General features: G+C 40.2%; 2 protein-coding genes across 2 annotated transcripts in view; one reads left to right on the forward strand and one right to left on the reverse strand.

The window, feature by feature from the left end:
- tpk1 (thiamin pyrophosphokinase 1) overlaps window positions 1-4,000 on the reverse strand; it is a 126,263-nt gene extending 122,263 nt beyond the window's left edge. Inside the window, exon 1 of the mRNA XM_030397663.1 lies at window positions 3,829-4,000. The gene's annotated coding sequence lies outside the window, so the exon portion shown is untranslated. The remainder of the gene's footprint in view (window positions 1-3,828) is intronic.
- Window positions 4,001-10,013: 6,013 nt separating this feature from the next.
- cntnap2a (contactin associated protein 2a) overlaps window positions 10,014-16,002 on the forward strand; it is a 328,136-nt gene continuing 322,147 nt past the window's right edge. The window contains exon 1 of the mRNA XM_030397660.1: window positions 10,014-10,703. Within this exon, the coding sequence (XP_030253520.1) occupies window positions 10,601-10,703 (103 nt within the window). The 5' untranslated portion in view covers window positions 10,014-10,600. The remainder of the gene's footprint in view (window positions 10,704-16,002) is intronic.

Genomic DNA, 16,002 nt, shown 5'->3' on the forward strand with positions numbered 1-16,002 from the left:
ACTGACAATCTCAATCTGCATCACAAATTTCTATTGAACGATTATGTCTTGATGCAAAACAAGTCAATAATCAGAATTTTAAAACCAACTTCTCCACATGTAAATTGCCTGAAACAATCTGTAAGATATATCTTACAGTTGGACCAATCAGATGTAGACATGTATGTTGTATTTATTTTCTAAATAGGGAACTTCTTGAGTTGTGGTGGGGATGTCTCAGCGTGAGCATAGATTATTAATGCTTCTGTTTATTCCAATTATGGGTCATTAGGGCCCTATAAAATCAGTTTTATTTTTTGCCAATTTCCGTTTTATTATTTCCCAAATTCCGTTTTTCCCATTTTAATTTTTGGGAATTCCGTTTTTTCCATTTAAATTTTGGTAATCCAGTTTTGTTTTTTTTACCTTTTACTCTTATTTTACTACTAAAACAGTGTTTCTTTAATGTAAATGACAAGATGTACACACATTAAATAGAAATTACCTTAAATTTATTGAGGTGACAAACACATTTCCTCAATACTGTACTGTAGAGTACACTAAAGTCCATCAAAAACATCTGATTTCATCATGTCTTCATACAGTAGTATATTTAATTTGGGTTTCATTGAATAAAAACATGGTCAGCTCTCAGGCAGATCCAGTAAATGTTTGCATACCAAAATTGTTCTGAAAATTTAAGTTGTAAATATTCAAAAAATTAGCAAAGATGACCAACAAAATGAGAAATTATACTCATGACGTTATGTCAATAACATACTAACCAGCTAGCAGTGAAAACACCAACCCTCCCCCTGTCCTCTGAGCTCCCAGCGCAGGCAGAGTCAGCTAAGAGGGCTGTGGCTAACAGGGTTAGCTAGCTAACAGCAGCTACTGCTAGCAGCAGTTAAAAGTCACTTTAGTGATATGCCGATAATATGAATCGGACAGGTGGCTAACTCTCACGCATTACAACTTTAATTATGATTTCTCAGGTCTGCTTCTTTGCAAAACAACAGTTCACCTGACACATACAAGTCGTTCAGGAACTGCTTGGCTCTGTACTGAGGGGTTAATGTCGAGTTTCTCAGTTTTTTTGCCGACGAAGACGGAGCTGTGGGCAGCCGCTTCTCCATGCTAACATTGTTTTGACGGGGGGAGGGGACTTGTTGTGCCACCCAGATTTGCTTCCCTCCGTGCAGTTTTCCTCAGACATACGCTCCTCTTCCACACGAAAACAACATTTCAGTGAAATTGTGTCAAATTCCGCGATATTCCGCGTTTAACAATAGATTCCGTTTTAATCTGCCAATTCCGCGATTCCGTCTGCGATTCCGTGATCGCGGAAATCATAGGGCCCTAGGTCATTACAAATGCTCAAGTAATAACACTGAGACATGAATATTTCATTAGTGGCTGGAGATTCCTTCAGCATCCATAAACAATGCGCACTTTGGTTCACGATCCTACATTATTTGCTACACAGCGAAAAACATTTTTTTACCAAGACTGAAATGATGAGGCGAATCAGCTCATGCTCATCAACATATTGCATAAATCACAGTGATTTGTACAACATGCATAGTGATTTGTAATGCAGTGTTATGATATGTATGAAGGGAGGGAAGCAAGGAGAGTTTCACAGAAGTGCAGATGTTGATTTTTCCACTGCTATTTTGAGAATATGCAAATAATCCCTGGAACGATTGACACCAAAGGTCGTTAATTAACATAAGTCAATTCCACTGTGCTTCCTCTGGGAGTGAAATGTAGCAGTGTTCTACCTTCTCTCTCAATGCACATACAAAGCAAATAAAAGGCAGTCACTTGTGGTATACAGCAAATGCAATAAATTGAGAGTAAAGGGCTGAAGTGTTTTACTTTTAATTATAGCTCCCAAATGCTATATACATCACATACATATGGCAAGTGGCTATAAGGCATTTCCATCCTTATCACCAGTTTGCTTGTAGACCACTCTCAAAGCAGATATTTTGACTTGTCATGGCAGGAAAAGAACGGGTGAATTTACAAAATTACTGATGGCTGCTGGACATTTAGGTGAGCTAGTTCTAGGACTCTGGTATTGTGCATTCTCACTCACTGGCATGGCTTACTGAGACACTTATTAGTATGGCACCATTATTAACGTTATTGGACACACAAGTGCTTTAGCTGCTTTGACAAGTCAAAAGATCTGTGTAAATGGTCTACTGGTGATGGTTCATTCAGTTTTTCAACAGCTCCCTCTGTTCAGGGTCACAGAGAACTGGAGACTTTCCAAGTGGTGTGAGAGGTGGAGGAAAGCTCTAGACCGTTCACCTGACTACATGAAAAATGGAAAGTAACCAGCACCTCTGTTCAAGGACCATTATCGTGAGCGACTGGCAATGCACCTTGCATCTCCATGTGAGGTGACATTTCTCCACCACCACAATTCTTTTTTCTTAGACTCAGTCGACACTGACATTGATCAACAGATCATTTACAGAGGAAGCCCGTATACTAATTTTACATGCAGACTCTCTTGTTCTTTCTGTCTAGTCTTATTGCTCTATCATGCTTTTGATCCACATACTGTTGTCATGAATGTGTGTATCAGTCAATAGGATTGAGGGCCCAATGAAGCAGAACGAGTCGGAAAAAAGGGGACTTTACTAAACCAATGTTCAAATGAACAGGCCCACAGTCAGGAATGAGAAAGCAGTCAAGAGAAACAAACAAATCCAGAGGGGCAAGGCAGGCAGCAGGCAGAGAATATGGCACAGGTGCAGATTGCTGAAACAAGAATACATATTGACAAGATGAAAAACTGTCCAAAGGCAAGGGCTGGTGAGTTCAGTATATTCACTCCAAGGACAGATGAGATCATGAGAGGCAGGTGTGTTATCAGGGAAGAATGATTTGGGAATGTGAGCAGGTCTGGGAATATCTCTGATGTGGGAGTCGGCTGACCAGGATTTGTGGCATCTGGTGGACAGGTAAGGAGTTGCAGGCCTGGAAAGTTCCTCAGAATCACATATGACCAAGTGAAAAGAGCCTTGAGGCAGAAACAGAGGGGCACACTTAGCAAAACTAAAAACAGAGGTAGCCGTCGCGACAACTGCATGTAGGCCACCACAACACAACGCCACACAAAGCTAAATGCAGTCAGTTCATGTTACTCCTCTGGGGGCTGGACAGTCATTCCACAAATATAGCCAGATCTAATGGAAAGCTACAGTGGGCTCACTCATTGAATGTGAGAAAAACAAGCTGTGAAGTAATTGCGCTGAATGTCACATTTATAATGATACAGATCACCCAAGAGTGGCTGACATTTCACGATCAAGTCTCCCTCTTAAATGATTTCTTCTTTCTTCATGTCAGATGTGAACAGGTGTGTTTTTAATTGTTCATCTTGGTAGAATATGGAATATATGTGAAACCATCACATTTGAACTCATCTCTTGAATTTTTTTGTTCGTCTGTTTTTTCCTCCCTTGCTGCTGTTGAGTGCAATTTATGTGGGTGGGTGATTTGGGATGCTAAGCGCTCTTGTTCAGCCTGTTTTCATGTTTGTTCACAGGTTGAAACAACTACATCCAAAAAATGGTAGACTTCTCATTTGCAGTTGGTATCTTTCTGTCTTTCTGTACCATGTTTTAAAAAGTTTGTTTAATAAAACAAATACATGTTTGCACTGGGACAGACTGCTAACAAAGCGAATCAGCGCTCATGAGGAAATGAGTGAGCAGGAAGAAGGTAAAGTGAAAAAAAAAAAAATAAAAAAATAAAAGCGTGCATGAGAACACGGTTATTTTACAGAAAATCATAGAAGAAGAAAAATCATAGAAGAAAAAAACTCACCTCTACAGCCGGTTTGTTCCCCGGTTACCGTCCAGGATGCCAGGTTGCGCAGGAAAAACAGAAAGAAGAGCAGGAAACAGCGCACAATTTAGAGGTACAGTCATAGTCGACTTATTCACCTGTTTTCAAGTGGGACAAGTTAGAGAAGCTAATGCTAATGTAATGTTGGCCAGCACATCTGCTAAAAACACCCAATAAGCGGAAGTGCTAACAGCCTTTCTAGCTAAGCCTAGTCGCGCCACAATATCTTTCCAAGCCTCGGTACCAGCTCTGAGCTCTCTAACAGATATTCCAGGTCGTTTGGGGTTAACCACTAGGGAGTATTTATGTTTTTTTCAAAAGCTTAACGAACTATCAAGAAGAGCAAGCACAGTGGTAATGTTAGTAGGTCTAATTTATGACCTCTTTCGCGGCGGACATTTAACTTTTTCAAATGCAGGTGTAACTAATCACGTTAATTACAGATGCGTTCATGTGCACCAGGTAGAGCTCTGGTATCGTGAACGCCGGCGCACTGACGTCGCTTATTGGTATATCTAAATAAAAAGGATCCTGAATTAATGTTATTAGTTACCCCTGTGCTTTTGCCGATCTGACAAGTCAAAACGCTGGCTGTGGCGAGCTTGAATACAGATCAGTCCGATATAAGAGCTGAAACACATGGAAATCACATTCTCCTGAAGTTCCTGACAGTGTGATCTATGTTTACTAAATGTGTTAATTGCATACTGAGGGCATGGCAACATTTTTTTTAGAACAAGATATGTCTTCTGCCAACTCTGGTCTGCTAAAAAGCCTTTAGTGCTGAGCAGTCAATGCCTGATGAGAGATAAGGTCCGGTTTATCTATGCTGAAGTGTTTAATGAGCTATTTCACTCCATCTTGCCTTTCTAAGAGAGCGTGAAGAGCTTTTTATTTTAATAGCAAAGTGTTCCTGACAGTCAAAGTTTTTAAAAAGTCAATAGACAGATATGGGGCAACCTCACTAGGCTATGCAGTTTTATTGCAAATTGAGGCTCTCATACTGTACTTTGTGTCAGTAGGAGGTATAATAATCCTTACATCTAGACAGCTCTATGTACACTGTGAAATTTTAATTATATTGCATTATATGTTTATGATTATTTTCAGTTATGTGAAACTGAAGTACCTTCACAGCACATCAGTCTGCTGCAAGTAAGCTATTTTGATTTCATATTATTGCTGTATTTACAGTGTGCTGTGGCTCAGCAAAATTCACAGTCATCATGTTCCATTAGATATTCTCCACGAAGCAAACTCATGGTAAAAAAAACATGAACAACTGAAGCGACTGGTGTTCCTACTCTAGAAACTGAAGTGTGGGTATGAATTTGAAGAGTGCTGAGTCTGGTGTTTGGTGAAAAATAGTTTGTGATCACAGCGTCAATGATCACTAGACTGGAACTCAGTAGAGAGTATACCTCAGCAAAGGCCCAACAGTCCCCTTTTGATTCAATCAAGCCTAATCCAATATCAAACCTGGTAGCTGTGTATCACTATGAATTATAACCTTAATGTTGAAAAGCACCTTATTTCGCAGTGTTAAAGAGAGTGAGAAAAAGGGGTCTATTCTGGGCCGAGACCCATCCTTCGCCCAAGTTTCGTGAAAATCTATGCAGTAGTTTTTGTGTAATCCTACAAAACACGGGTGAAAACACAACTTCCTGGCAGAGATAATAAATCTACAGCAGTTGTGTCGTGTCAGAGGGCTTTACTGGCTGTGTAGATGTTTTTTAAAACAATATCAATATGAAATTTTTGTTTTTGTTATCTGTTAAATGGCACAGACAGCTAATCAGATAAATTACTCCTAACTACTGTGTCTATGTGCAGGTCAAGGAGCAAAGAAACATCTTCTGATACTACTACTGCATTTAAGTCTGCATGTGTCCACTCAAGAACAACACCATCTATGGTCTCTGCATACTTCGGACCATCCATTAAGGTAAGGACATGATTAGCGGGCAGAAGACCTGCTCAGTAAAACCAAAAATGGGAAATGTTTGCTGTGTTCTGTTAATGGCTGTGTTTAAAGAAGAGGTAAATAGTAATTGAAATATGCTTCCTCATTCTTTCACTTGTTCTGTAAACAGTGCATATGCGCACAGAGGCGTCGGGACTCATGCTGCTTTTGTTTCAGGATTTGTAACAACAGATGAAAACGTAGCTGTTTTGAAGTTGCTGTTGATATCATGAAGCACACTGTGAGAGACTGTAAGCAAAATCTGTTAAAACCCCTAAACCCCTAAAAATAACCCCACTTTTGCTTGCTCTGAGATCTTGCCAGACCTATTTAAAGTTTTATGTGTGAGGAGCTTTTTTCTCTAGGAGTGTCATGTTTGTACCATTTCACTTGACTGTGTGACATTCCCTGCGATTTAAACACAGCAGGATTCAGTGTGTACAGTTTATTGTGTGTGATCTGCCACTAAATGCACCAGAGATGGTCACTTAGATAAAACATTTAGACAAAACATTTGCCTAATGGCACTTCAGAAAAAAAGGGGCCCTGTGTCACGCATAGGAAACTCTTCCCTTCCCCTTTTATTGTCAGTAGGATGGTTTTCTCCTTAACTTGAGATGCCTGAAACAAATTAAACTCGTACACCAAATAAAACGGGTGGTTTTATCCCACTCTGAAATTGAGTTTGCCACAATAACTCGATAATACTGGTTCCTGATGAAATTTCGGAGGAAGGTTTCTTGGGTTTATTTTTTTACTTTCTCCACAGCAGTGAATCACTCTATAGATGACTGGTGAATTCCTCCCTGGGGTAGCAATTTGGTCGCATCTGTCTCTAGTCCTCCAATTTTGTTGGGTATCTCAACAATGAATTCCCTTTCTACCTTGGACCACTTACATCGTTTATCCAATCATTTGCTCTCCAGTGTATATTTAATAGAGTCCAGTGTTTGGACTTTATTGAGAGTCTACTTTATTGTGCTGAGTCAGGGTCTGTAATAATGCACGTCATCATCACAGTAAGTTCCTCTCATAGAACAGACCACAGCTCCTTATATAAGTCTTGTTCAGGTCTAAATAAGAAAACTGTATAGCCCAACAGACACAAAGGCGGTCCCTTTTCTAATGATCCCTTAAACACTATGTGAAATCTCCTCAGAGCCTTATTTTCTCTGTCCTACAGTGGATAGATGGCAGCGGGGAGGTAGCCAGGATAACAACTGTCTGTGAAAATCACTCCTTTCTCACAAGCGCTTTACTTAACAAAACAGCCTTCCTTTGGAGATTCATCACTGCTGTCATCAACTTTTTTTTTTTTGTTCAGAATCTTTGGGCCATCAGTCATCACAGTTTTTTTTTAAAGATGAATGATGGCTGTAAATTACAATGCATGACATATTGACAAACCCATTTGCAGTCCTTGGGGAGAAAGAGGACTGTCATACAGAGAAAGGCATGGTTAAGGGTTGGACGGAGTAATCAACAAGCAGAGAAGGGAGACACGGGGAGAACAAGAGATGAAAAAGAGGAAAAGGGAGAGAGAAGAAAAATATAGAAGCTCATTCTTTGACATGTTGCTGACCACAGTAAAGAAGTCATACTTAATACTATGGCTCAATGTATGGCAATTTCAGTCTTTCAGTTACGTGGTCCATGACTTTGTCCGGGCTGATATATTGTATGTCAACCACAATTTGATAGATTGAAATTGAAATTCTTTATAGTCATTCACAGTCCCCAGGTGATGAATTCTGCTGACTTTGGTAACCTCCTGACATTTTCACTAGCACCACCACTTTCAAAAACCACAAAAGTGTTTTTTGAAAGACATGTCTGAACAACTACTGGAAAGGTTAATTTGAAAATTGGTACAGACATCCCAACCATTTTTTAATAACTTTTAATGAAATTCCCATCATCTCAGCTGTACCTTTTATAGAATGCTAACATGTTAAAGTAAGACGATGAACATTATAACCATTATAACATTGGAGCATTTTAAGAGTGCTAATGTAGTGTTTAGCATAAACTGGCTTTCTTTGACTTATTTTTATGAAGAAAATGTTGAGAGCTAAACAATGTGAAAAAGCAATTCGGTCTTTGTGACAAGGGTGGGATAATTTGAAAAGTTGACTCTTCTTCACTTTAAATACCGCTACCAAATGTCTTCAACCTGCATTCTTTAAGATGGCCAGTAGGGGGTGACTCCACTAGTTGCAAAAGTAGTCTAATTGTATGGACAATTATGATAATATGATTCCACTTCTCACAGGATTTATTAGCTCAGTAATCAGATTCCTAATGAGTTTATGGTCTCAATCGCTAGTTTCAAGTCGTCTTTAACAGCATGTTTGCATTTTGTAAAGGCACAGAAATGCATATTCTCCCTGGCTCCATGGTCTCATCCAAATATGGCCACATCTGGCTACAAAAACAAGATGGTGACATCCATAATGCCCAAGTTAAGGCTCTAAAACTATGGTCCACAAACCAATGAGCGGCATTTCAATGGCTCCATCCAGTATTTATTTTACTTCTCATGATGTGAAGGGAAATTTTTAGCTGCATGTCATATATGGCATAGCCTGCGGTATATTTTTGAGTGTACGCACAGCTTTCTTTATGGTATAACCACCTAGTGTATAACTTTTGTATAACTTTTCTTATTCGTTTTGTTGATTAGAAGAATTGCAGTCCTTTTATACATAAGTTGAACAAAAAGTACTATCACATCATGATATTACCTTTACAGTAACTGAAACTAGAGTATATTCTCAGAAGCTTAAGCCAACACCTTATCAAGAGAACTATGTATCTTCATTTTTTCATTTAAGACAAATTCTAGTGTAGCGGGAAATACTGTTTGCTGTTGATCTCTGATGAAGACATTCCTTCTTTTTGTACATTAGTGAGTGTCAGTCTCATAAAATGTTATTGCCACTGATGGAGCTCATTCTCATTCTCCATTTTCTTCATTTAGAAAAATGATCTCCACAGTAATGATGATCACAGATTATGTTCTGGACAGATAACAATGAGTGAGACATGACTGGTACATGATAATAACAAATCCGGACAGCCAGATACGGAAAGCAATTTGTCATTTTGTGAACAAATCCTTTGATTTGCTTAGAAAGGATATTTCCAGATTTTTTTCCTTTCGTGTGTGTGTGTGTGTATATATAGTAGTGGTGTGTCTATACATATATATATATATACATATAAAAAAACACCACTACAAATGAATCACCAGCTTCTCAGTGGAAAGTCAACACCCTGGTGTGTTCAGTACTTGAGACTTATTCATGCTGACAGAACAAAACCAAAAGAAATGTTGAGAGTTCTGAAACAGAATTAGATGAAGGCATGCGGGAAAATATAAAATAGTTGAAGTGCTTGGGAGCTCAGCTGTCAGTCACTCAGTCACATCTAGGCTTTAAATTTGAGCTAATGTCTTCTAGAGATGCTCAGCCATGCACTCTGGGCAAAAAGAAGAGCCGAAGAAAGACACTCAAGAATTATTTTCTTGCAAACAGAATTTCTGTCACATTCAACAACTCCAATAGAGCTAAATAAAAATTGTATCGTCTTCATATCAAAGATGTAAGTCATTGACTGGTTGAACCAAATCCAGCTCTGATCCCTTTAAAATTGAGAAAATAACAGTTTTGTTTTGCAGACTTTAAGCTTGTGCAATCTGGAGGCAATAAAAACTGATATATCCAAGACTAGTTAATGCACATAATCACTGACAGGTGTCTCAGTACTGAGGATTTATTTTTCAATAAAAGTGTAATTTGTGAAAAGTCTTTTAATTTTGTCAGGTCTATTTCTGGGCATCTCATACAAGAACTCTCGTGTTCTCCACAACCCTGTAACTTGCCAGAACAAGTTGCGTCTCACAGAAGTAATTTCACATTTTAGCTTAACCATGTATTTATTGAGCCGAGCTGTGACATGTTTGTTGTGGCAACGACTGATTTGGGAGTTGAATTGCTCACCACAAGACAGTTCGGATTTGCTTTCCCCCATAACAATGTGTTTGAGAGTGACTGTTGGTCGTGTGTGATATTTGTTCAAGGTATTGTTGTGAGGAAATGAGACAAATGCACGAGGAAAAAGGCCACCACCACCGAGTAAAGGAGGGGGGCACTGTCTGGCTACAAGACATGTAGAGGGAGAGAGAGAGCAACACAGATAGACTGAGATAAGTTCAGCACCACGGACAGCGCGCCAGAGCGCCGGAGAGGAGAAATCACTTCAGTGGATTGGAGCTGCGCACAGTCATGCCACCCTGAACTACTGGAGCCTGCACTGCACACTACAGTCGCACCAAGTCATCCTCGTCCATTGCAGGTGGAGACCCGGTTGTTCTTTGTTTTGTTTCTATTCGGGAATCGCTAAGTAAGGACGCGAGACAGCTGCAGGGAGAAGTGCGTTGCGTCTGCAAACGCAGGGCAGCCTGTGTGCCGGCGCGATCCTTACATCATCTCTTTATTGGAGGGAGCGAGAGAGAGAGCGATAGAGAGAGAGAGAGAAAGAGCAGACACGGAGAGAGAGGGAGAGAAAGAGAGAGAGAGAGAGAGAGAGAGAGAGAGAGAGAGAGAGAGAGAGAGAGAGTGTATGTGTGAGAGCGAGTGAGTCCGTGCAGTCAGGCTCCTCTTCGCCAGTCCTCAACTGCGAAGCGAGTCTGACGGACCGACTGGCTTTACCCTCACCTCGCTGTTTTTTTCCCGAGTGTTTCCTCTCTCCCGCTCCTGCTCTGCTGCGTCCACACCGGCCGTGAAGATGCACCGGCACCGTCCTGCCCGGGGATTGGCGTTGTTAGTGCCGGTCGCTATGTGGATTTGCAGCCATGTCAACGCCGTGCATGGAGCTTTGCCAACAACCCGTAAGTTGTTTTTTTCTTATTTTTATTTTTTCTTTGGAAGTGTCTCCCTGCGCTGAAAGGGTGAGTTCACATATGGGTGGGAGGCAGACCGAGCCTGCCCATGGAGCACCACGACAGAGGCAGAGACGGTGCGTGTACCGGCGGGGCTGCAGGTATCCCCCACGGTGGTGCCAGCTGGGGCTTTCTGGAGCTTAAGAGCCAGGCTGCTCACGGGAAAGGGAGAGGGAGCGGGTTTGACTTTTTGAGTTTAGACCTACACGTGTTAACTCTTCAGGATCTCTGCTCCATTGATTTTAGCGCCCTGGATTTTTATCCCCGTTTGGTGATTTTGATCGCGGGTTTTCAGGGCTTCTAGGAAGTGCTGGAGTACTGAATGACATGTCCATGTATCAGTTGTGGTTTTTTGTTTGTTTTTTTGTTTAGTCTCCACCGAAAGTGCACGACCGAAAGTGCACTTAGACTATGGCTTGAAGCGGTTCATTCGCAAGTGTTATATGTTATGTATGACTATTTTCAGCTCTTATCGGATTAGCGTGGATTGCACTGCATATGCCCAACATTAATCCATACAGAGGTTTTGTTGAACCTCCACATTTTCAGGATGGAGTTATCGTCTAATAAAGTTTATGTAAACTCAGAGTTTTCACTGCCAGAGACCCAGAAGGCACACAACGATTTCTGATTTTCAGTCGATCGCCTTTGCACTCTCATTTAGGTTGTTGTGGAGGTTTCTATGCAATTCGACTTTGATTAGTATTGACTCTGTAACCAGAGCTGGACTTATCATATCCAATCTCCCTTTCTAGAAAACAGTCACTTGAAAACTTTGGAACAACTTAAGAGTATGTGCCTCAGCTGATCATACATTTCGTGCATACACACGATTTTGAACACTTGGAAAACTCAAGGATGATCTTTTTTAAGCTTCAACTTGAGTATCATAAGTATTTTACACATTCCCTTTTATTGCATATTTTTTTACACACTGGTATTCTCATCGACACTGGCTTATTATACGTACTTCTTTCTTTCTCTTGGTATTTCCCATGTTTTATTTTGAAACCTACCATATGTTTTATATTTGTTGGCTTTATTGGTCCTATCTGTCTTAAACAGACCAGTTATTTTTGGTATTTTCCTGGCATCATCCACGCTTGGTTCGATGTCTTCCCGATGTTGCTGACGGTGACTGAGCCGGTATGACTGATTCCCCCGGTGATCGCCAGGGCTTCTCGGGTCCCGGATGAATGTGTCCGGGGACGCGCCTCATTAATCATCCCTTCCGACAGACAACAACAGAGAAGCGCCACAGCGAGCCGCTCGCGCGTGTGTGTACATGTCAGCGAGTGTTAGAGAAGAGAAAGGAGAGAAGGAGAGTTGAGAGGAGATAGGCAGTGCGTTTTTCTTTTTACACAGAAAATAGTCGCATATCACTATGATGATAAAAAAAATAGTTATTGATCCCACTATGGAAATCCTTAGTCCTCTTGCTCCTGTCAATTGGCAGCTTCAGTGTCCCTGGAGCAAGAACAGATTCAGTGTCTTGTTAAATTGGAACCCTGGCTGAGGAATTGCGCAAGGTTGTTGATCTTTTTCAAACTCTAGCTAAATGACTTGTTGATGTTCTTCAATAAATGTTTGCTCTTTTAAATTCTAAGTTTCTACCAAAATGATAAGACCCACAACTATTTCAGATATATAAAGATAGGACAACTTCACGGATAGACATATGTTGCAAGACAAACATCTTACACCTATAAGACAACATTGCAACACAACAGGAATAACCAAGTGTGGATCAGAATTTGAAAGACAGCTGTCCGAGTGTGTGTGTGTGTGTGTGTGTGTGTGTGTGTGTGTGTGTGTGTGTGTGTGTGTGTGTGTGTGTGTGTGCGCACGCGGGTGTTTGTCAGAGAGAGAGAGAGAGAGACAGACAGAGAGAGTAATATAAGCAGCATGTTGAATCAGACAAGCAGTTCCACTGCTGAGCTTAAATCTGAGTGTTGACTTTATCCCTCCATGGACTAGATGTGAAACACTCTGGGGAATAGACAGTGTCATCGTGACCAATGGTCTGAGGCATGGAGTAAAAAAGATTAACATTTTTATTCTACTGAGGAAAACACACTTGCACACTAAAAGTCAATGAGCTGGTTGACCCACCGACTGTGCGGAGTCTCCCAATTGCACTCTGAAAATGCTTGTGAGGAACCAGTGTAGGGATGCTGAGAATGGCCATGCTTACAATTGTTTTTTTTTTTTTTAATGCCATTATCTCGAGATCACAAGATAAATATGTTGTGATCTCAAGATATGAACATTTGCTGTCTTGAGATAAAGGACTGATTTTCCTCTTTACCTTGAGAAAGCAAAAGCCCAATTTCTCATGATAACGTCATGATTAATCGTTAGAAAAACAATGAGTTCATAAGATTCACAAGAGTGGATCATGACAGGCTGCTCTGTGAGGTGGGTTTTGGAGTATCAAGGAGTGTCTTATGAACATTTTGGTTCTAAGAATGTACTCCCTAGTAATTTAATGTGAGGGTATTTACATTATGATGAATTATTCTAAGGGATAGGATTACAGTACATGCACTTGTCAACTTAAAGCAGATATTTTACTGTCCTGCTGGCTTCAATAAAAAAAATATTCTTGTTGGCATAGAGGAACTAGAGAGGACACTACCTACATTGATGGGTGTTAAAATGGGTTAGTATAGCAAGATTGATATACAGTCAGAGGTGTTGATCAATAATGTGTACTCCTTTATCTGACATTTCTATCTTAAATCAGTTGCTACAGTTGTCAATGCGCCATCTGTGCATGCTAGCATTGCACTCCTGATGTCTAGTATTGATACTGAGATATTTAAATATGCATAAACAGGAATAAACTTTTGTTTTCTCACGATTACAGATATATTATCTCCTTTTCTCAGGATAACAATACTCATTTTCTCAAGATGGCTAAATAATAAACTTGTAATCCCAAGGTAAAGGCATTAAAAAAAATTCAAGCTTCTGTACAAATAAAGGAATGAGGGATTTATACATGTTTCGTTCCATATGGATTTGTGTGCTTTTGCATGTTCTTTCATATGTTCATGCATGTACGGCTCAACAAATGCTTGTGTGTTAGACAGTAATCCAGGGATTTTCTCCTACGCAAGCCTGAGGAGTCAGTTTTATGGTGCATTACAGTACAACTTCACATTTATTGTGGTCCGACAAAATTAAGCGAACGCACAGTTGAAACGGACACAAATGAGTGCATATAAAAACATTGATAAATAATAACTTGCAAAGGTGCATAGTGTGTTTAAAGGTGCGCACAGAACCATAGCCATTTCATTTATCATTTGCAGTATTTGCGACTGACTGATGTCTGCAAGGCAAGTTGCCCCTCAGGGACACTGAATTACTCTACAGCTATTCATTCAACTGAAATAGCATACATTTAAATTTTCCCTTGTTGTATTTGAGCTGTACACTCAGGTACAGTATGTAAATTAGCGTTTGTTTCTCATTAGCTACAGTACTATGCCTTCTAATCATTTAGACATTCATTTTTTTCATTTAAGTCCACATGTTTCTCTGATTAAGATAGTTCACATGGAAAATAAGCTCAATAGAGTTGTAATGTGTGACATACTGTGTAAGTGTATTTTGTAAAAATGTTTATATTTTTCAACAGTTTACTTTAACAACCCCCCTTTTTTTTTCTTTTTTAAAAAACCCAGAAAACATTTCCTCTAATCAGCACTGAGCTCCTGTCCTTTACACTGTCACTATTCATCACTCCCTGTGTAAAGGGCAGGGTTTGCATTTTAACACTCTCGGCACCAGTTTTTGAAACGTGAAGGATGTGCTTTTAAGTCTGTGTTACTGACACCATGGGTGGCTAAATGGGAGGCCCCTAGAGCCTGTCTGATATAGAATCAGATTAGCCTTTTCTTATCTCATTAAGCATGCAGTCTTGTTGCACCTTCAGGGCCACAAAGGGTAAGACAGGCTTTCCTGGTATTCAACATGATTCGTTGTATGCCATGTGAAAAAAGTAGCTGTTGCATCTTGTTGACAGCACAGACATTCTTAGTTGAGGATGAGGCATCAGCAGATCTTCCCATTATATTTTATTGGAGTCTGCATAAGGGAAGCCTATTTTGCCTATAGCCTCTGTATCGAATTTGAAGATATGACAAGTTGTGATGGGTCTAGAGCAAACAAGATAATAATGTGGGATTAACTCACAATCCTACCACAGTAACAATTGTGAAAGCAGTCTTGTTCATTCCTAATGTCTTTAAATGAGTCACTGATATTGTTATCATCAGTCACTGTGGGAAAATGTCACTGAGATATACTATGATTTAAAGATAAAAAAGAACTCTCAAACAAATTGAGGTAAACCTGATGGTCTGTGTTTTGACTTTGTGTGTATGTGTGCTTGTGTGTCCGATGGCTCCCAGTAGGAGGTAGTAATAATAGGATTAGGGCTAGAGGAAGCAGACTGGTTTGACAGCGATTAGATCAGCTCAATACTTGGTATTTAGTGTTGTTTGGGCCCTATGTATTTATATGTGTGCATCCATGTGTGTTTTGGCCACGTGTGCGTGTGTGTCCACGTTTGTAGATTTTTCAGGCATCGAGTCAAGTGAGTCAGAGCTATGAAACAAAGTGCAGTTGTTAATTGCACAGCCATTTTTCTCTTCCACCCTGTCATCCTCAGTCTAAGTTGCTTTCCTGCTACTGCTTCTTTTTTCTTAATCTGTCGGCTAGTTTGCACTCCCTCTTTTTTCAATAAATCTCAGTCAGCCTCTTTTCCCCATTCTCCTTATAGCTTTTCCTTGCTTGTCTTGCCTGTCTTTTTGCCTCTTTTACAAAAAATCCATTAAAAAACCTTTCATGCCATGCTCTCTTTTTTCAGCTGTCTCATCACTAACTGCCCCTGATGATTCCTCTTGCTCCCTCTTACTCTTACTCCACCTTAGCCCTCTGATTCTCTTATCATTTGATTCTGTCGCTTCCCCTCTCTTGTCTCCTGCCCTTTTTCTCGTCTTTAATTCTTTCTATCCCTGCTTGGCTTTTCTCAGTGGTTTTATCATCTGGCCATAATCACTTCCCTCCCTCCTGTATTTTTTCATCTTCTTTCTTCATCCAACCAGTCTCTGCTCACAATCTGTCCCCTTCTCGTTCCGCTTCTGATTACAAATATGTTTGATAAAAAAGTCCCCACTAGCCACTTTTCGACCGAGTAATGTGATGTGTCTGCTTGTGCATGCTCATGCAAACTTTC

This window comes from Sparus aurata, chromosome 19, assembly GCF_900880675.1.
Source record: "Sparus aurata chromosome 19, fSpaAur1.1, whole genome shotgun sequence".
Taxonomy (NCBI): Eukaryota; Metazoa; Chordata; class Actinopteri; order Spariformes; family Sparidae; genus Sparus; species Sparus aurata.